The sequence below is a fragment of the Heterocephalus glaber genome, unplaced genomic scaffold (genome assembly GCF_053883595.1).
Source record: "Heterocephalus glaber isolate CG9 unplaced genomic scaffold, H.glaber_assembly_v1.0 deba00000621, whole genome shotgun sequence".
NCBI classification, from domain to species: domain Eukaryota; kingdom Metazoa; phylum Chordata; class Mammalia; order Rodentia; family Bathyergidae; genus Heterocephalus; species Heterocephalus glaber.
Window position 1 is genome coordinate 6,091,833 of NW_028258153.1, and position 16,888 is coordinate 6,108,720.

General features: G+C 55.0%; 1 protein-coding gene across 1 annotated transcript; it reads right to left on the bottom strand.

Annotated features, from left to right (window-relative positions):
* Positions 1-2,001: 2,001 nt before the first annotated feature.
* Wnt6 (Wnt family member 6) lies at positions 2,002-14,877 on the bottom strand. The gene is made up of 4 exons (XM_087206044.1): positions 14,564-14,877; positions 4,887-5,107; positions 4,283-4,617; positions 2,002-2,825 (listed from the first exon to the last, which is right to left on the bottom strand). Exons 1-4 carry the CDS (start codon positions 14,641-14,643, stop codon positions 2,364-2,366), a joined length of 1,098 nt encoding a protein of 365 aa, XP_087062170.1. The 5' UTR covers positions 14,644-14,877; the 3' UTR covers positions 2,002-2,363.
* Positions 14,878-16,888: the final 2,011 nt, after the last annotated feature.

Consider the following 16,888-nt stretch of genomic DNA (forward strand, 5'->3'; position numbering starts at 1 on the left):
GTTTGTCAGAAATCAGTTGGTGGTTGAGCTCCATATGATGGACCCATTGACTGGCTTCATTCACGTGGCTGCCTTTTGCTGGGGGTGAGGCTTGGCTGGGGCTGGACAGTTCAAAAGGTTTTATTTTTATGTCCAAGACCTTAGATCTTCTCTAGTAGTCTTGTTCTCTCCATGTAGCCGTCTTGGGCTTCCTTACAGCATGGTGGCCTTAGAGTTAGATTTCTTTTTTTTTTTTTCAGTACCAGGGATCGAACTCAGATCCTTGCACTTGCGAGGCAGACAGCAGAACCACTGAGCTAAATCCCCAGCCCTAGAGTTAGATTTCTGACTAGACAGAGTGTGCCAGATTTGAAGGCAGAAGACGTTACATAGTTACAGTCTCAGGAGTTATATAGCATTTCTGTCCCTCTTTATTGGTCAAAACAGATCACAGAGCCAGACAGAATTCCAAGGGAGGGGAAATAAACTCTACCTTCAATAGGAGGGTATCATAATCCACCTCACACCATCACAGACTTTCTGGTTAGGAGCTCTTTTTAAAAATAAGATAATAGGGCTGGGGATTTAGCTCAGTGGTTCTGCCGCCTGCCTCGCAAGCACAAGGTCCTGAGTTTGATTCCCAGTACCAAAAAACAAATAAAAGTAAGATAATAAGCTCTTTTTTTAATAGAAAGGACTTGGCACAACATTTGACACATTATTTATATCAGGGCCAGGGATTTAGCTCAGTGGTTCTGCCGCCTGCCTTGAAAAGCACAAGGTCCTGAGTTCGATCCCCGGTACCAAAAAAAAAAAAATAACCACATTATTTATATCAAATTTATGTTTAATAAATGGTAGTTACTGTGAGAATAGGGGTAGAGAGCTGATGCTTTGCAGGTATTGGGCAGGCCATGAGTGCAAAGAGAGATACCCAACTTTTAGAGTAGGCAAAGAGAATTAAAGAATGAGAAGTCCATTCATTAAGTCTGAATTTAGCCCCAGGGAATCAAATGTCATAGGTTTCTCTCAACCCCTGCCCTAGTCTCCCACCTCCCACACCTATTGTTTCTGCTTTATCTCTGCCTCTCTTTGAATACTTGCCTTCAGTCTCTCCTCCTGCACACATTCCCTATAGACAACTCTGTGCTTACACTCTTAGGACTGGTGATCCAAAACATTGTGATCTCCTCATTGTATAGGTAGAGAAACTGAAGCCAAGTTGCTCCGAGTTGTAAAATTCTAATCAGTAGCACCTGAATCCAAGCTCATGCACCCTACCTACCTTGATGGGTGGAGTCATTTCCCATTGGGGAGTTCTGCTTGGGAGCAGATGGGGGCCCTGCATCCCCACAGTTGGGCTATGGATAAAGATAAGGACTTCTGGAGAACCCAGAACATCCTCTGTGTCCCTTCACCCTCACCATCAGCTTCCAGAGTGGAATGAGAAGACCATGTGGATGGGTGCCAAGAGAAACCTTAGGATAACCTTGCTTCCTCTCCAAGTGTGACTAGAAATGCTGCCCGGGCAGTCTTTTCAGGTCTAAGGAGGTGGGGGGAGTGGGGGCTGGGTGAAGTTAGTTTTGGTGGTAACCAAAGCTGGTGTGGCTAATCACCTAGTTTCACCATATTCATAAAGTACTTTAACCACATGAACATGGGCAGGGCGAAAGTCCACCCCTTGAGTTCCCCAGGCCTCACAGAAACAGACATAATCCCCTAAAAATTAAGGTGAGGGTTGGACCAAGAGCTGAGCACACCACCAAAGGGGTCCTGTCCCTTTTTACTGGACCCTCTCATTTGTCCCTGTACAGATCAACTGCCGATTCTTTCCCAGATCCAGGCCTCCATGTGGGACAACACGGAGCAAAAGAGGGTCAAGGGAGAGTGCCCAAGCTGGTGGCTTAGGGGAGACAAGGACTCAGGGTGATGACTCCTGAGATCTGAGTTCTATGGAAACCACCTCCCTTTACACAGAGCCCACAAGAGGCCAGCCCTCCTCCCAAGCTGAGGGTCCAGTACTACTGGTTTAAATATCTTTATTGATAAGAACCTCACCCACCCATTCCATGGCCAGCAGTTCTGAGGAGTCTGGTCTCCAGAGGCCTAGAGACTGGAGTTTTTGTTTCCACCCGAGGGGCCAAAGGGAGGGAGCCTGTATAATCGCCCCCAGAAACTCTCAGAACACCTTTCCAGGAGCCCTCCGGTGCCCTGAATCTTCGTAGACCCAGCGTGTGTACTCCAAGTTTCCGGTCTCATCTCATAGGCCTGTCAAATGGACTTTCCAGAGAGCAGCTGGGGCCCGGCAGCGCCCCCTGCTGGACCCCGGAGTCCCACAGGGGCCGAGATACGGCTCTGCGCAGTTTGGAGAGGCGGGCGGCGGGTTAGAGGCAGAGGCTGAGCTCCTTGCGCACGCGGCACCGGTGGCATTGCACTACGCAGCACCAGTGGAAGCGGCACAGGCAGTTCTCCTCGAGCTGCACGCTCTCCTGGCGGTGCCCACGGCCGCAGCACAACAGGTCACAACCGCTGAGGTCCGGGGCGCTGCTATTGCAGGCGCGGCCGCGAGTGCCTGGCGAGCCGGTGCGCCGGTTGGGGGCGCAGAAGTCCGGCGAGTCGGCTGCGTACAGGAGGTCGGCGCGCCCCGGTGGCTTGAGCGTGCGGACCGCTGGCAGCAGGGCTTTGCCGTCGTTGGTGCCCATGACTCGTGAGGCACCGTGGAAGCGCTCCAGCAGCCGCGTGCCTACCTCGCGGAACGGGGGCAGCTTCTGCCAGCAGGTGCGCAGCGCGCATGAGCCGGACAGACCGTGGCACTTGCACTCGGTGCGCGTGTGGCTCCGAACGGCCTGAGGGGAGCAAAGGAGAGGATGGATGGGGACAGTTGAGGGTAGGTGGGTGCAGGTAGGGAAAAGCCCAGAAGATGGACAGAAAATGAGATGCCGGAGCGGTGTGAATGGCAAGGAGGAAAAAGATTTAAAAGGGAGGGCATAAAGTGAGGAGAACATCAAGGAAGAGACAGCTCGGGGAAGAAGAATAATGACAAAGGTGGAGAAGTGGGGAATGGGAGGATAGTGCGCAGTGCAGATTGCAGGGCCCAAAGCCAGAGATTGGGAGTAGAAAGCAAAACGGATGGCAGGGGTGAGATTCGTCCTAGAGGGAGAGAGGTGGCAGCTGTCGCAGCCTGGCTCTCCTGCAACCCAGGCCTCCTCATTCCTGCCCCTCACGGCCCCAGGCTGGCTGAGCAGACACAGGTATGTGGGCCTGTCCGGACATTCCTCTCCCGGCCCCCTCCTCCCGGGGGCTGCCCAAGGCCTCAGCCCGAACCCGAAGGATACAGGACGTGTGTGACAGCGTCCTTAGAGCGCTTTAGAACTAAGGCACAGGGTGCAGGAAGAAGGGCCCGTGGAAATGTTCCACTGAGAGCAAACCCAGGAGTCCTCCCTTAATTTATCTGCTTTTTGTGTCTGAAGCTGGGGCCTGAGATTGTCAACCTTACTAGAGATGCATGGGGTCAGCTGACCCAGGAAAACCATCACTGGAGGCTCAGAAGTCAGTGGCCATCTCAACTGCAGGTTTGTGTGACTCCCCCCACAACTCTTTCCCATTCCCCTGCTAGAACCATCAGATTCAGGCAGGCTTCCTGCCCCTAAACAAGGGTCCTGGGGCCTTCTTATTGCAGAGGGAATGGGGGAAGCTGCTATGGCCCTGGTCAGGTGAGATCTGGACTGGGCCTGCTGTGCAGCTAGTTGGCAAGAGTCTAGAATCAGCAGCAGCTTTCCTGGCCTCCACCTGACCCCCTGCTACCTCCACCAAGACTGGCTCCTGGTTCTTCACTCCATTTTAAGACAGGTTGCCCATCCAGCCCCTTTCAAGGCCTCCCTCAGTTTCCCTGGCTTCCCTACTCTTACTGCAGCTTCTAGCATTTCTTTCATCCCCCATCTCCCTGTCCAACCTCTGCCCTGGCGTCCAGATGTGCACCCGCTCCCAAGCTTTGCCCACCTGTCGTGCCTCAGAGGTATGCACTCCGGACTTTGGGTCCCTAAGGGCTCTCAGTCTGATTCCCCGAATATCTCCTCCCCTCTGCCCACTGCACCACTCAGCATCCAGCCCCACCGCTGCCATCCCCTTCTAGGCTACACAGCTCACCTACCTCACCTCCCAGAGTTCCCAAGTGCCCCCTTTGCCTTGGTCACTCTCACACACAACACACCTGTGCACCCTTATGCCCACACTCCACAGACACATGGCCACTCCCACAAGCCACACACTCCCCACACACCTGCACCCTTCCTCCCATACACACCAGCCGGCCAGCCTCGTTGTTGTGCAGTTGCACCAGAGCTCGGATGTCTCCACGTCCACGCTTGTGTTGCGCATCCATAAACAGCCTTGACTTCTCGTCCCCAAAGTCCACGTCGTCGCCACAGCCTCCCCACTCCCAGGCGGCACTGGTGTCTGAGGAGCCCACGGGCCCTGGAGGTCCTGGGGTGCCTGGCAGGCCAGGGGGCCGGGACTGGGCCCGTCCGTGCGGTGCCTGACAGCCGCACTGCAACAGCTCACCCATGGAACAGGCCTGTGTCACTGCGTGGCTGGCACCCGCTGCAGTGATTGCAAACACGAAGGCGGTCTCCCGAATATCTGCAGATGTGGGGAGGGGCACCAGCACACAGGATAAAGCCTGGGCTCTGGGGCCTGCGAGGGTGGGCTGGGGCCCTGTGGCGAGTGCAGCCCAGCAACCCCTGAGAGACAGGGTCTGTGCAGTGTGGGGAGCCCCCAATAGGTGGGCCAAGGTACCCATAGATTGGCCAGGAGGTGGGACTCAGGCAGCCTCCCAAACCTATTCCCCTATCCCCTGATCCCCCATGGGGAGAAACCACCTCTTCCCCTGGTCCTCTCCCCACACTCACCCTGCTGCAGGATGCGCCCAAAAGCCTTGCTGTGGCTGGAGCAGTTCCAGCGGCGGAAGCGGAACTGGAACTGACACTCTCGAACCCCAAGCCGGGCGCCCCGGGCTAGCTCTGCCACCACTTCTGGCTCTGCTTGGCACAACTCGGCCTGCCGTCCTGCCAGCCGCCGTGCCTTCCTGCAGATGCTGGTAGGGTCCATGACCAAGGGGCTGCCCACGGCCCTGGGGAGCAGAGAACAGCAAGTCACAGGTGTTACTCCCAAAAGGACAGAAGGGCACTGGGTAGAGGAGAAGGAATCCAACCCCACTCAACCACAGCCAGGAGCTGTCATTTCTCCTCATCCTACACCCAAATGAGATTGGGAATGTCCTATCCGGTTCTCTTACCATTCCATGTCTGTGTCCCCTCTTAACTAGACTTTAGAATGAAAATTGCTAAAGAGCAAGGATTCAGCCTTATCCTTCTGCATACATCTTTATTAATAAATTGTTAGAGGACACACAACCTTCCTGTTAATTGAATCTGCACAATTAAGTAAGCACTCTAACTGAGCTACATCCCCAGCCCCTTATAGGAACTTGACTCAAGCTGAAGGCAGCTGGCACAAGGTTAAAATTCAACACGGAGACAAGAAAGAAATTAGCAGAAGAGAGATCAAGAAGGCTGTCGAAGCAAAGAAATCATGTGTCACAGACACCAAGGACAGAGGTAGTATCAAGGAAAGATCTGGTCTTAGTGAACCACAAGCTAGATGTGCCAGATAGCACTAATGAAAGGCAATGACTATCTCAGGGATATAGAAAAGCCATGAGAAGTCAGAATATCTAGGGACCAAAGCCTCTGAGGAAAGCCACACCCTCACTTTAGCCAAGTTTTTCTCCATATAATGGGAGAGTTTGGGCCCTTCCACCCTGATGGCCTGTGTGACATCTCTCCCCATGCTACACCCAACTAAGATTGGGCAGCAGAAGGAAAAAGCTGGGGACTGAGCCTCTAGACCACTGTTGGGGAGTAGGTGACACTGACCCTGTGCCTGCTCCAAGGTCCGTGGCTTTCCCAGGGCAGGATGGCAGCAAGCCAAGGCCTGTGCACTGGGTTGACATAGCCAACTGAGCAATGGGGAAGGGGAGGCAGACTGGTGGGTAAAGACCTCATGGGAAGTTCCCTGCCCACTTAGAAATCCCTTCCACTGTGCCGCCTTCATTCCACTTGAGCAGAGAGCTGCCAGTTGGCTTCCATAGGTTGTCAGCCAGGAATTCACACCTGGGGGGAACCACTTTAATCAGATGGCTCTGATTTGAACACTCAGCTGGGATCCCTGTCTTAGAGGAGTGCCTGGGCAGAACGCTTGCTTGCTAGGGTAATTTGAGACCACCCCAGCAGAGGGCAGAGAAAGAACTCAGCATGGAAGGGAGGGGCGCCTGGGGAGAGAAATGCAGAGGAAGTAGCTGTGGATGGGTCAAGGTGGACTACTTTTCAATTTTGCTTCCACGCATATTCACCCCACTGTCCCCATTTGCTCCACAAGCAAGCATAGGCTGCCCAGGCATGTTCTGAGATGTCATGGTCTTAAATAGCAGCAAGAGGAATTTAGGTCTTAAGGGAGAACTCTCAATACTCAGGTGCTTGGAGAGGTGTTGGTAGGGACCCGTGGAAGTTCAGTCCTTCAAAGGTCCCTAACACACACACAAACACACACGCAGGGTCAGGTCAGGTTGCTGTTATCATCCTTATCCCCAGAGTTTGGGAACCAGGCATCTGTTCTCAGTGGAGAGATTTACGTACCAGATCTTTCTCCCATTGAGCTTAGGACTCACTCCGGACCAGTGTCCACACTCTCACAAACCTAGAGAGGTGACAGGTCATCAAGTGGGCCAAGGCTAGGCCAGCTCAGGCTGGTTCAGGTGACCTAGTGATCTTAGAGAGTTGACCTATGCTTACCTGTCCATGCATTTATCTGTGCCTCCTCCATCTACCTATGCCACCTCACCTATAAAAAGGACGTGAGTCAGGCATGTTGGCAAATGCCTATATTCCCAGCACTAAGGAGGCTGAGGCAGAAGGATCATAAATTTGAGCCTAGCCTTGGCAATTTAGCAACTTTGTGAGACCCTTCTCAAAAAAAAAAAATAAAAAGAACTTGTACCATAAAAAACAACAACAAAAAAAACCAACTGGGAATTTAGCTCAGTGCAATGGCCCTGGGTTCAATCTTCGGTACCACAGTGGGGGCAGTATTTGAATCTGGGTATAGTGGCACATACCTGTAATTCTAGCAAATCAGGAGGTTGAGGCAGGAGGATCATGAATTCCAGGCCAGTCTGAGTTACAGAGTATAACTCTGACTTAAAGGGGGGGGGGGTTGAGCAGCCTCTAGCATGGTGTATAGGCTTGGTAGATAAGACTATGAGCTCCTTTAGAGTTAGGCTTTCATATATTTCTTTTTCTCCCCTGGCAGACTTCAGACTTTTAGGCACCTAATTAATGCCCCCCCCCCCAGTGTTTACTATGAAAATCTGCCTATTATGAATTCTACATTACATATGAATAACAAGTGACACTGAATCGCACGATAAACACCATTTAATGCATGTTTCTAAATGAATGAACAAGCTATCTAAGGAGAATTTGCTCCCTTGAGCCCAGGCCCCTGTCCACATACTATTTCATGACTCTCAATTTGCTTCCTCAAACATTTTCTTTGCCCCTGGGATCCTGAGGCAGGGAAAAGGCCTCTGCGGCTGTCCTGCTCCCCTGCTGCCACCTGTGTGTTAGGCCTCTTCCTGGCTGGCCTGGCTGTCTGGGGCTCTGCAAACTCACCTTCCCATCCCTGAGGCCTCTGCTAAGTTCTCAGCCTGCCCCCAACCCTGCCCTCTGCTAACTCCTTACTTTCCCAAGGTTGACTGGTTTATCTTCCCAAGGTCAACCTCCCCATCCCTCTCCTCTCCCTCCTCCTTCATGAGGAAAGCAAGAAGGAGTGAGGACAAGCAAGGGAAAGGCAAAACCCTCTTGACCTTGTCTGCTTTCCAGGGGCTGGAGATAGGAGAAGACTCGTGGAGAGTATGAAGAGCGAGACCCTTCAGGAGGTGGGGCTGGCCCTTCACAGGGCTGAGAGGCTGCCCCCTGAGCCAGGTCTCGCTCTGGGTCTGGCTCCCAGGCTGGCTGGCTTCCTGGGAACTGGAGTTGTTTATGAGCTGATCAGGAGGAGGGATGGGCAGTGGTAGCAGCTAGAATCTCAGGGGATTAGCTTGTTCCCTGCCCTGCTGTCCTTGCTCCTATTCTAAATAGATAGGAAATGAAACTCCAGAAGGGAGTGTTGAGCAAAACCCCCAGCCATGCTTATGAACCCTGGTTTCTATCAGCTCTGGGTGGGCTCAGCTACTCCTGACAAGTTAGGTACCTCTTTGGGCTTCAGAAAAGTGAGGCACTAGCACAAGAGGCCCACACCCCCAACTTTAGCATTCAACTCTATGTCCACAACCAACTCCCAAGTGTCTTCTCCTTTTACCTTCCTTCTGCTTCCTTCAAGAATGAACTCTGCTTTTTTGGGGCCTCTGGGTCAGCATGCACCCCGGACTGGCCCTCAGAAGATGTGTTCCTTTGGGGGAATATGCATGTATTAGAATCTGAAGTGCAGTGCTGGTACGTGATGTATAATATATGGGATTTGCAGCTGTAATCAAACTGCCATTCCTGGGCATAGAAAAAAATGAAGCTAGTCCTAAAAGAACTCAGTATGCAGACAAGAAGGGACAACCCTGCAGCTGGCCATTCTAACTGGCTTGGTCTGCACTGAGAGCTCCCTTCCATGGACAGTGGTTGGCAGGATCAGTAGCCCAGTGAAGTGGTGTCTAGAGCCAGCCCATTCCTACAGGCAGCATCTGTTGACTTCAGGCTCAGAGGCCCCAGGGTCCTGACCCAACCTACTTTTTCACCTCTGGATCAGAGGGCCAAAGGTAATGCGAAGGCCATGTAGAGTGATCCTACTCACCTCGCCCTGTTACAGGTGAGTAATACAAGAAGAGAGGTGACACACCCTGGCTACAGGGTGGAGGGATCCCTAACTGCAAGAAAAGTTATGGTTTTTAAAAATCAACAGATTTTTAAACAGGCTAGAGGGAACGGGCTGCCTGAAATGTGGGAAGACCTTGGGTGGCCCCTTCCTTCCGGCAGGGTTCTGCATCCTTCCTGGAACACAGCACTCAATTTCTAGACTCAGTCACCCCCTCTTTACCCCTAATTCATCAAAATCTTTGCCAGTATCTCTCTGAGCTCATCTCCAATCCCTCTGACCGGAAGGAGCCTCTCCAAGCCCCAGCCCTTGCCCAGATGTATCCCCCAAATATCACTCATTTGGGGATCCTTGTTATCCTGCCAGCATATTTACTCAGCTTATCTCTTCAATTAGGGAGAAAACTTATTAAATAGAAAAATTTCACACGTGGGCATGATGTCATCATCAGAGCCCTCTTGGGGTTTAGGATCCAGCAGATGTGGGGTTGGATCTGGGTGCCACCATTTGCTTGCTGTGTGACGTTGAGTCCCCAGCAAGTGAAGTTGGCATTTAGTATTTGTTGAGTGTATGGTGAGACTTCATCTTCTGAGCCTCTGTTTCCTCAACTGGAAAACAGGGATGATAATACTTGCCATCTTCCCTAGTTACATGTGCAAAGACCTGTCCAGGTGGATTTCAATGAGTGCTTCTGCTCCTCCCATTCTGACCCTATCCAGCTGTGAGGCCTGCACAGTGCCAGGTAGGCCACAGGCAGCACTCGGGGATTCCTGAGAGCACTGTTTTACCCAACTCTCTGCCTTCACTTCTCAGCCTAGATCCCTGTCTCCTAGTCCTTCAGCCCTGCCTGGGGACCTGCAGCACCTCTAGAACCATTCCCTGTCCACACCCGACACTGTTGGTTTGTCACTGAGAGCAGAGGGGTCCCAGACCCTGTGGGTAACCAGCCTCCTCCGTGGGGTCTCTCAGGTGGCCTTGCTCTATGTTCCCGCCCCACTCCCAAGGTCCCTACACTGACCCCACCTCCCAAGAGCCAGCAGAGGGAGCCCTGAGCCCTGGGGCTGTGGGTGGGGGCTGTATGGGGATAGGGATGGGGGAGGGGGGTGTGGAGAGGGGGCAGAAAAATGTTGCCTGACGGCTGCTGAGGCTGCCGGGCCTGTGCCTGTGCCCGCCCGCCTGTCCTGTCCTGCTCTGTCTAACTCAGTAATTACTGCTCCCCTTCCCCCAGTCCCTACTCCCACCCCAGCCACCACATCAAAGCCAGCGATGCCCCAGCTCCGTTAACCCCTGCCTCCCCGCTGCCCACCAGCTGCCCCCACTCTACCCCTCTCCCACCCGATCCAATCTGGTTTCCTCCGTCCTACCTCACACTTCTCTCCTCATCATTCTTGGGAGAGGTAGGGGCTTGCCTCTCCTGGACCTTACCATACAGAAGGGCTTCTTATTGGCCAGGGCTGCCAAGTAATGGGACACCTGGAAGAGAGGCTGTCCTGGGGAGCACCCACCTGAGGGCAGGATGAGGGAGCAGAGGGCCCTCTGGAAGGGGTCCCAACCCCACTGCACCCAAGGATGAGGAGCTGAGCAGGAGGTGGACTCAGCCTTGGCTCTCAGCGACCAGCACTGGGCAAGGAACCTCCTGTCACTGGACCTTCTGCTCTCACCCTTTGAGAATATTAGACCAGATGCTCTCTCAGTCCTTTCTAGATCAAATTCTAGATTAAATGGGATGGCTCAGAGCTGGTGGAACCAGCCAAAGCAGCCTCCTGGCATCATTCCTGTCCCTCTTCTCTGCCTCAGGCCACTTCCAGCCCCGACAGGAAGGAGGTCCAGGCTAGGGGGCGCTCTCACTGGTCGGCAGAAGGCAGCATCTAGTTACCCCAGTACCTCCTGTTTGGCCTGCCTCAGCCTGGCTGCCCGCCCTGCCCTGCCCTGCCCTGCCTCAGCCCCTCCATAGCCACACTCCTCCATCAAAGTACTCATTCTGGAATCCCCCTCGCTGGGCCCTGGTGATTGAACCTCCCACTGACCCCCCCCCCCCCCCCAACTCCTGGCTTCCATGAGAACTGGCCAGGAGAGGGCTGCACCCCCCCAGGAAATGTCACAGTGCCAGGACTCTGGTGGGCCCAGGGCATGCTCTGGCCAGGATCGAGCCGGCCTCCTTTTGCCCCTGCCCTTTTCTGCTCACAGCCTCATTGTCTCCCTTGGAGGAAGCTGCCAAGGCAGGAGGCCTGGAGGGGGGAACGGATGGCCATCCCACCCTACCCTGGAGCTTGGCGGGGCCCAACAACAGGATTGCCCATAAAGGGTCAGGGTCCCCAGATAGATACAGGATGGGAAAGGATGGCCAGGCCCAGCCTGGGGTGGGGGTGGCAGCTGGGAAATCCGGGTGTCACCAAGAGGCTGTCAGTGAGACTGTCCTAGGCTCCTGTTTCCTTTCTATGCATGAAGGCAGAGACAGAAGCAGAGGCAGAGGGAAGGCAAGATGGGGGGTAGGAAAGAGACTGTATGATGTTTCTCCTAGTGGAACAAGGAGAGGATTCGTTTCTCTCACAGAAAATTTAAAACAGAAAGAGGAAGAGAGAAGAAGGGAACTGATTTGGCTCTTCTGTGAGAGTGAGCTATTTTCTACATCCACTGATTGAAGGTATAAATAAAGATGGGTCAGACGTTGTGAAGAACTTCCTGGGGGAGGACAGAAGGGAAGCAGGGGTGGGGAGCAGAGCTGGTGACCAGAAAGCCAGAGTCAGGGCCGGAGATTTAGTTCAGTGGGGCCGTGCCTGCCTTGCAAGCGTAAGGTTCTGAGTTCGACCCCTGGTACCCAGAGGAAAAAAAACAAACAAAACAGAAAGCCAGAGCCTCTCCCTGTCTGCTCCACTGTCAGGACTGGGAGGACTGCTGGGGCCAGAGTATGGGCTGGATGGCCTTGAGGAAGCAGGCTGAACAAGAAGACCTCGAGAGAGCCTGGCCAGTGTCCTGGAATCTGGAATTCTGTGATTCACAAAGATATGGTTACAGATGGAGACACCCTGAGTGGCTGGAGGCAGAGTTTAGAAAGCACAAATTGCACTGGGCAGGGGCAGAAAGGAAGGGAAGGTGGAAGGGAAATTTCTCTGGTATCTGGGGCCAGGTCCCAGGGCAGATTTCATGGCCTGGGTAACCCTCTCCAAGACCCTCCTTCCCCAACCAGGACAGTTGGGTCCTGGAGAGCTCCTGGAGTCCTCTCTGCTCTCAGCCTGGCTGCTGCTAGAGTATCAATGGCTGCTTCAGGTCCTGCTGCTTTCTTGTCCACCACCGGAGCTGTGGCTTGGCCAGCATCCTCTAAGCAACAGGGGAAAGAGCACCAGCACTGCAGGTTCTAGACAACTGGGAATAGCCTAGAAACTCCCAGTTGAAGGGAGGTTGGGTGTGGGGGTGGGAGTGGCAAGAATCAAACCTGGAGTGCCAGCAAAGTCAAAGATCATGCAAAAGAGAGCCTGGGCTCAGACCAAAAGAATGAAATATCTGAAACAGCGGACAGGGAGGGGGCTGAGGCAGGTGGGAGGGGCAGGTTCTCAGACACATCTGAGTGAAGCATTTGCTGGCCACCTTATCGCCTTAGCCCCTCACTCTTCACCGGGCTCACCCTGCAGCTGTGGCCATGAAGGCCTCTGTGTTCTCCCACACCTGCCCTCCTCACCTCCTCCCCCACTCCCTGCCTCCCAGCTTCAGGGTCACTCCCCAAGGGACAAAGCCCCTCTCCTGTTAGCTTGGCTCCCACCCAGTGATCCCTCCTGAACAAAGAAACCCCCATAGACACAAGACCCTGAAAGGTGAGTCCACCCACTCAGCACCCCACAAACCTATCCCCAGCACCTACTCTGTCCTGGGCCTCTGAGATCCTAGAGACAAAGCCGCTGCCTTCTAGGACCAGAAAAAATAGAGCCCAGAAGAGGTGGTTTTCAGTAAAACGCAATAATTGGCACAGTTGCCCAATGCATGGGACCCCATGGCGCACAGGGAAGGTAATGGAGGGAGAACAGAAGGGCAGCTTCACAGAGGAAGTAGTATTTTAATTGTAAGGACATGTGAAGAGGGGGAGAGGGACTCTGTCCCCACAACTTGAGAAAGAGCAAAGTGAGGAAAGGTGTGTTTGGGGAACAAAAGAGTGATCCCTAAGTTTTGCTTGAGATTTTACATTTTGAATTTAAATTACTTTCCTCTTTCATGCCTGGGGACCTTGGCCAGGAGAAGCCAAAGGGTCAAGAGTATCTCCTTATGTCAGTCATTTTTACAGGTATTCCCACCTAATCCTCCTAGCAGGCCTGCCAAGTAGGGAGATGGTTATGTCTGATTCACAGCTGAGACCTTGTTGGGTTGGGCTTTACCCAGGACTACAGATTTAGTGGCTGAGATTAGATCTCAGGTCTGTCTATGTCAAAGTTCCTGCTTCATTATGCTAAACCAAGATTAAAGGATGCATCTTCCCTAACTGAGACATGGGTCTCCTGAATTTCTCCCTTCACTGACACCTATGAGGAATGTCTCTCCCACTTCATCAAAGAGGGACAGTGGCCAGCAGCTCACAGTGTGGGCATCTACTCTATTTCTGAGAAAAGAAGGATCTGATGGCCCCAGCTCTCCTTCCAAATCCGGGGGTTGGGAGAGGACTGGAGGGTAGGAATCCAGCCAATGATTGGTGACATGCAAATGGACAATTCCCTGCCTTCTTAGGATTGGCTGATCTATCAGGACTATTGTCCCAATCCTGCCTCTCTAAACACTGAGCTATTCCTGGCGGGTGTTTGCACTCTGGAGACTGAAAATGGGAAAAATTCTTCAGGATTTGGATCTCTGAGCTGTCCTGGCTGGCCATGCACCCACCTTCCCTAATCCCTGCCCCACTCCAAGGTTCAAAGCACTGGGACCCTACACAGCCTGGGTCTGCCTTAGCTGAAGGCCAAGTCCAGAGGCTGAGTCTGGGAAGACATCCCCATCTCTCCTTGGCCAGGCCTCCCTCCCTTCCACCAGGACCCTCCCGGAGTCCCCTATATCCTGGGCTGGATGAGTTTTTCATCCACGACGCCTTTGCCTTTCTTCTTCTTTGCTAGAGAAGGAGGAGCTAGAGAAACTCAGGATCCTGACTCGGTTTCCTCCTTGACATTCCCTTTCTCGAAGCTGTTTCCCACGCTGGAAGATCCTGGAGAGAAGCTGACGGGTTGGTGGGCAAATGTCTGACCCTTGCCGCCTCCTAGCTCCCTACCTTGTTCCTCTCTTTTCCCAATTCCAGCCCCTCCCCCCAATTCCAGGGTCTTTCTCCCTCGATTTCTTCGATTCTCTGATTACAGCTTTTCTGGGGTAGTTCTTTCCTACTTACCTGACAATTCCTCGGTGATCGGAATCGAACACACGACATAGGGGGAGGGAGGACACGGGAGGAGGAAACACAATAGAAGGTGCCAGGGGTTGGAAACGTCAACTGGCACTTTAAAAGCTCTCCCAGAGGAGGCCAGGAGGAGAATCCCTGGACCTCTGCCCAGGTCTCTGAGCCGCTGCCCTGAAACTGGGATCCGAGACAGGTAGAGCCCCAAGGCAATTGGAGTGCGCTGCGGAACCCCCCCCCCCCATGGGGCCGGGGTCCCCACCCTCCAGCGCTGGGGCCGCGCCGGGACACCCACGCGACACTCACCACCACAGCCCGCCGACGTGCGCCGGACACAGGAGCAGCAGCAGCAGCAGCCCGAGGCGGGAGGGCACCGGCGGCAGCATCGCGCCCGCTCTACAGCCGGGCAGGGGCGAGGCTGCGGGGTGACCCGGGCGGCCCGGCGGCCCGGGCTTCAGGGCGAGCGAGGCGACCGAGGCTGTGGCCCGGAGGTGACGGCTCTGGCGGCAGCGGGGGGGCCCATCTCGGACGAGGAGGGCGCGGCGGAGGCGGAGAGCGGACGGGGCAGCCAGCGCCTGTGTCTCCTGCCGAGCTCGCTCGGGAGAAGAAATCAGAGCCGGGGGCGGGGGTGGGAGGGGAGCGGGGCCGGGGCGTGGGCGGGGGGCAGGGGGACCGTGGGGGTGGCCATTGCGACAGTCAGGCGGCGGGACTCTCGGGAGGGAGACGTGCGCCCTGGGGCGGCGGGCGCGGAGCGCAGCAGAGAGAGGGTGCGGGGCGCGGGGCGCGGGGCGCGGGGCGCGGGGCGGGGCGGGGCCGAGCGCGCTCTGGCTGCGGGACCGGCCGGCCGCGCCCCTCACCTCTTCTCTCCGCGCTGGCACCCCGCCGCCCCCGGCCCTGGAGAGTCGGGGGAAGGAGGGTCGGGAGGGAGTAGAGAAGGGTAAGGTGGGGAGGGAGGAAGAAGAGCTGATGAGGGGGCTGGAAGGGAGACGTAGACGTTTGACAGGTTTGTTGACTGTAAAGAGAGAAAACTTCCCAGGAATGAGGGAGTTGGGGGGGGGGCGTCGGAGGAAGATGCAGCGGGGGCCAGAAGAGGAAGTCGGCCTTCGGCGGCCGGCGCGGGATGCTGGGAAGGGTTGTCGAGCAGGAGCGCCCGCCTGCGGACCTTTAGGGTCACCTCTCCCTGAGGCCGCCCCCGCGCCACACGCACGCCCCTTTCTCGGCCTCTCGGGAGCGAGGGAGGCAGCCCTAGGCCTCCGGTCCGCTCGCTCCCCAGCAGCCCTCCAGCCCCTTCGGGCCGGCGTTCGGGGGCGGGAGTAGGGGGAGATGGCCCGGTGAGAGGATTCTCTCGGGGCCTGCACTCCAGCACTCGCTCTTCGCGTGTAAGCGAGCCAGAGGGTGGAGGTTGAGGACTTCCAAGAGCTGAGGGGTCAGAACTCGCTGCCGCCTCGCCTACCGTGTCCTCGGGTCCCGACCTTGAGTTCTTCCTCCAACTTGGCCCAGGCAGAAGGGGTGGGAGAGTCAGCTGCAGGTGAGATGGGGTTTATCTGATTCTCTAATGCCACAAAAATGTCTTTGATGCCCCTGGCCCCCTCCCCACGAGAGGGAGATCAAAGGCTCCGTGGGGAGGAGGGACAGCTCCATTCATCAAGCCAAGCGGCTGGCAGCAGGCGGCAGCTCTAGCCCCTCCGACCTGCGACAGATTCCCCCCCCCCCATGTGCCCCAGGAGTGCCGGGAGACAGGTGGTGCGGACATTCCGCAGCAGGGGCCACTTTCCCCACCTTCCACCACGTCTAGAGTGGCCATCAGCCTTTAAAGGTGTCCTTGAAGGGAGAACAAATGAGGACCTCAAACCCGTGTGGCAGAAACTTCAGGCACCCGGAAGACCATTTCTGGTCATTTGGGGTGGGGAGAAATCTAGCAATGGAGACTGAGGGATGAACCTCCCTAAGTGAGCAGAGAGAAGACAAGATCTCGAGTCTCCCGGAAAGTGGATGACACTGGGGGAGCCAGGAGAGGTGACAGATGCCTATCCCAGGAGAGGAGGCAGATCTGGAAAAGGAAGACTTCTAAGTAGAGAGAGAAGAAATGAGAAAGATTGGCTTAGACACCTGAGGGTACCTCTGGATTTTCCAGGAGTCCCACCCCAGGGCCCTGGGTCCAGGCTGTCAGTCCAGTCCCTTGTACTGGATACAGAGAGCAGAAGGAGCTGGAGCATTCTAGAGAAGGGAAAGAGGTGTGCTGAGGGAGATAGTAGTCCACGTGCAGCCCCTCCCAACATCCCAATGGACACATGCCCGCCCCCCAAGCTCGAACCAAGTAATTTTGTACAGTTGCCTCCTCAAGGCAATGCCAACCCTGGAGGATGCACAGTCAGAGAAATACACATGTTGGGCACACACTCAGGCCAGAAAGAGCCAAACAGGCAGCTTAGAGGGCTTCAAGGGTCCCTAGGGGCTGCAGGTGGCCAATGATCAGCCCTCTGGGATCCTCAGCCTAAGCTCTGAGCCCCCTGCCCACTGCTGCCCCCACCCTGCTACTGTTATTGCAGATTATGAAATGCTCTCCCAATCCTGCATTCTTCTCCAAGGCAAGAATTTTAATGTATTTGTCTTTGTCATCAGGGGACCTGG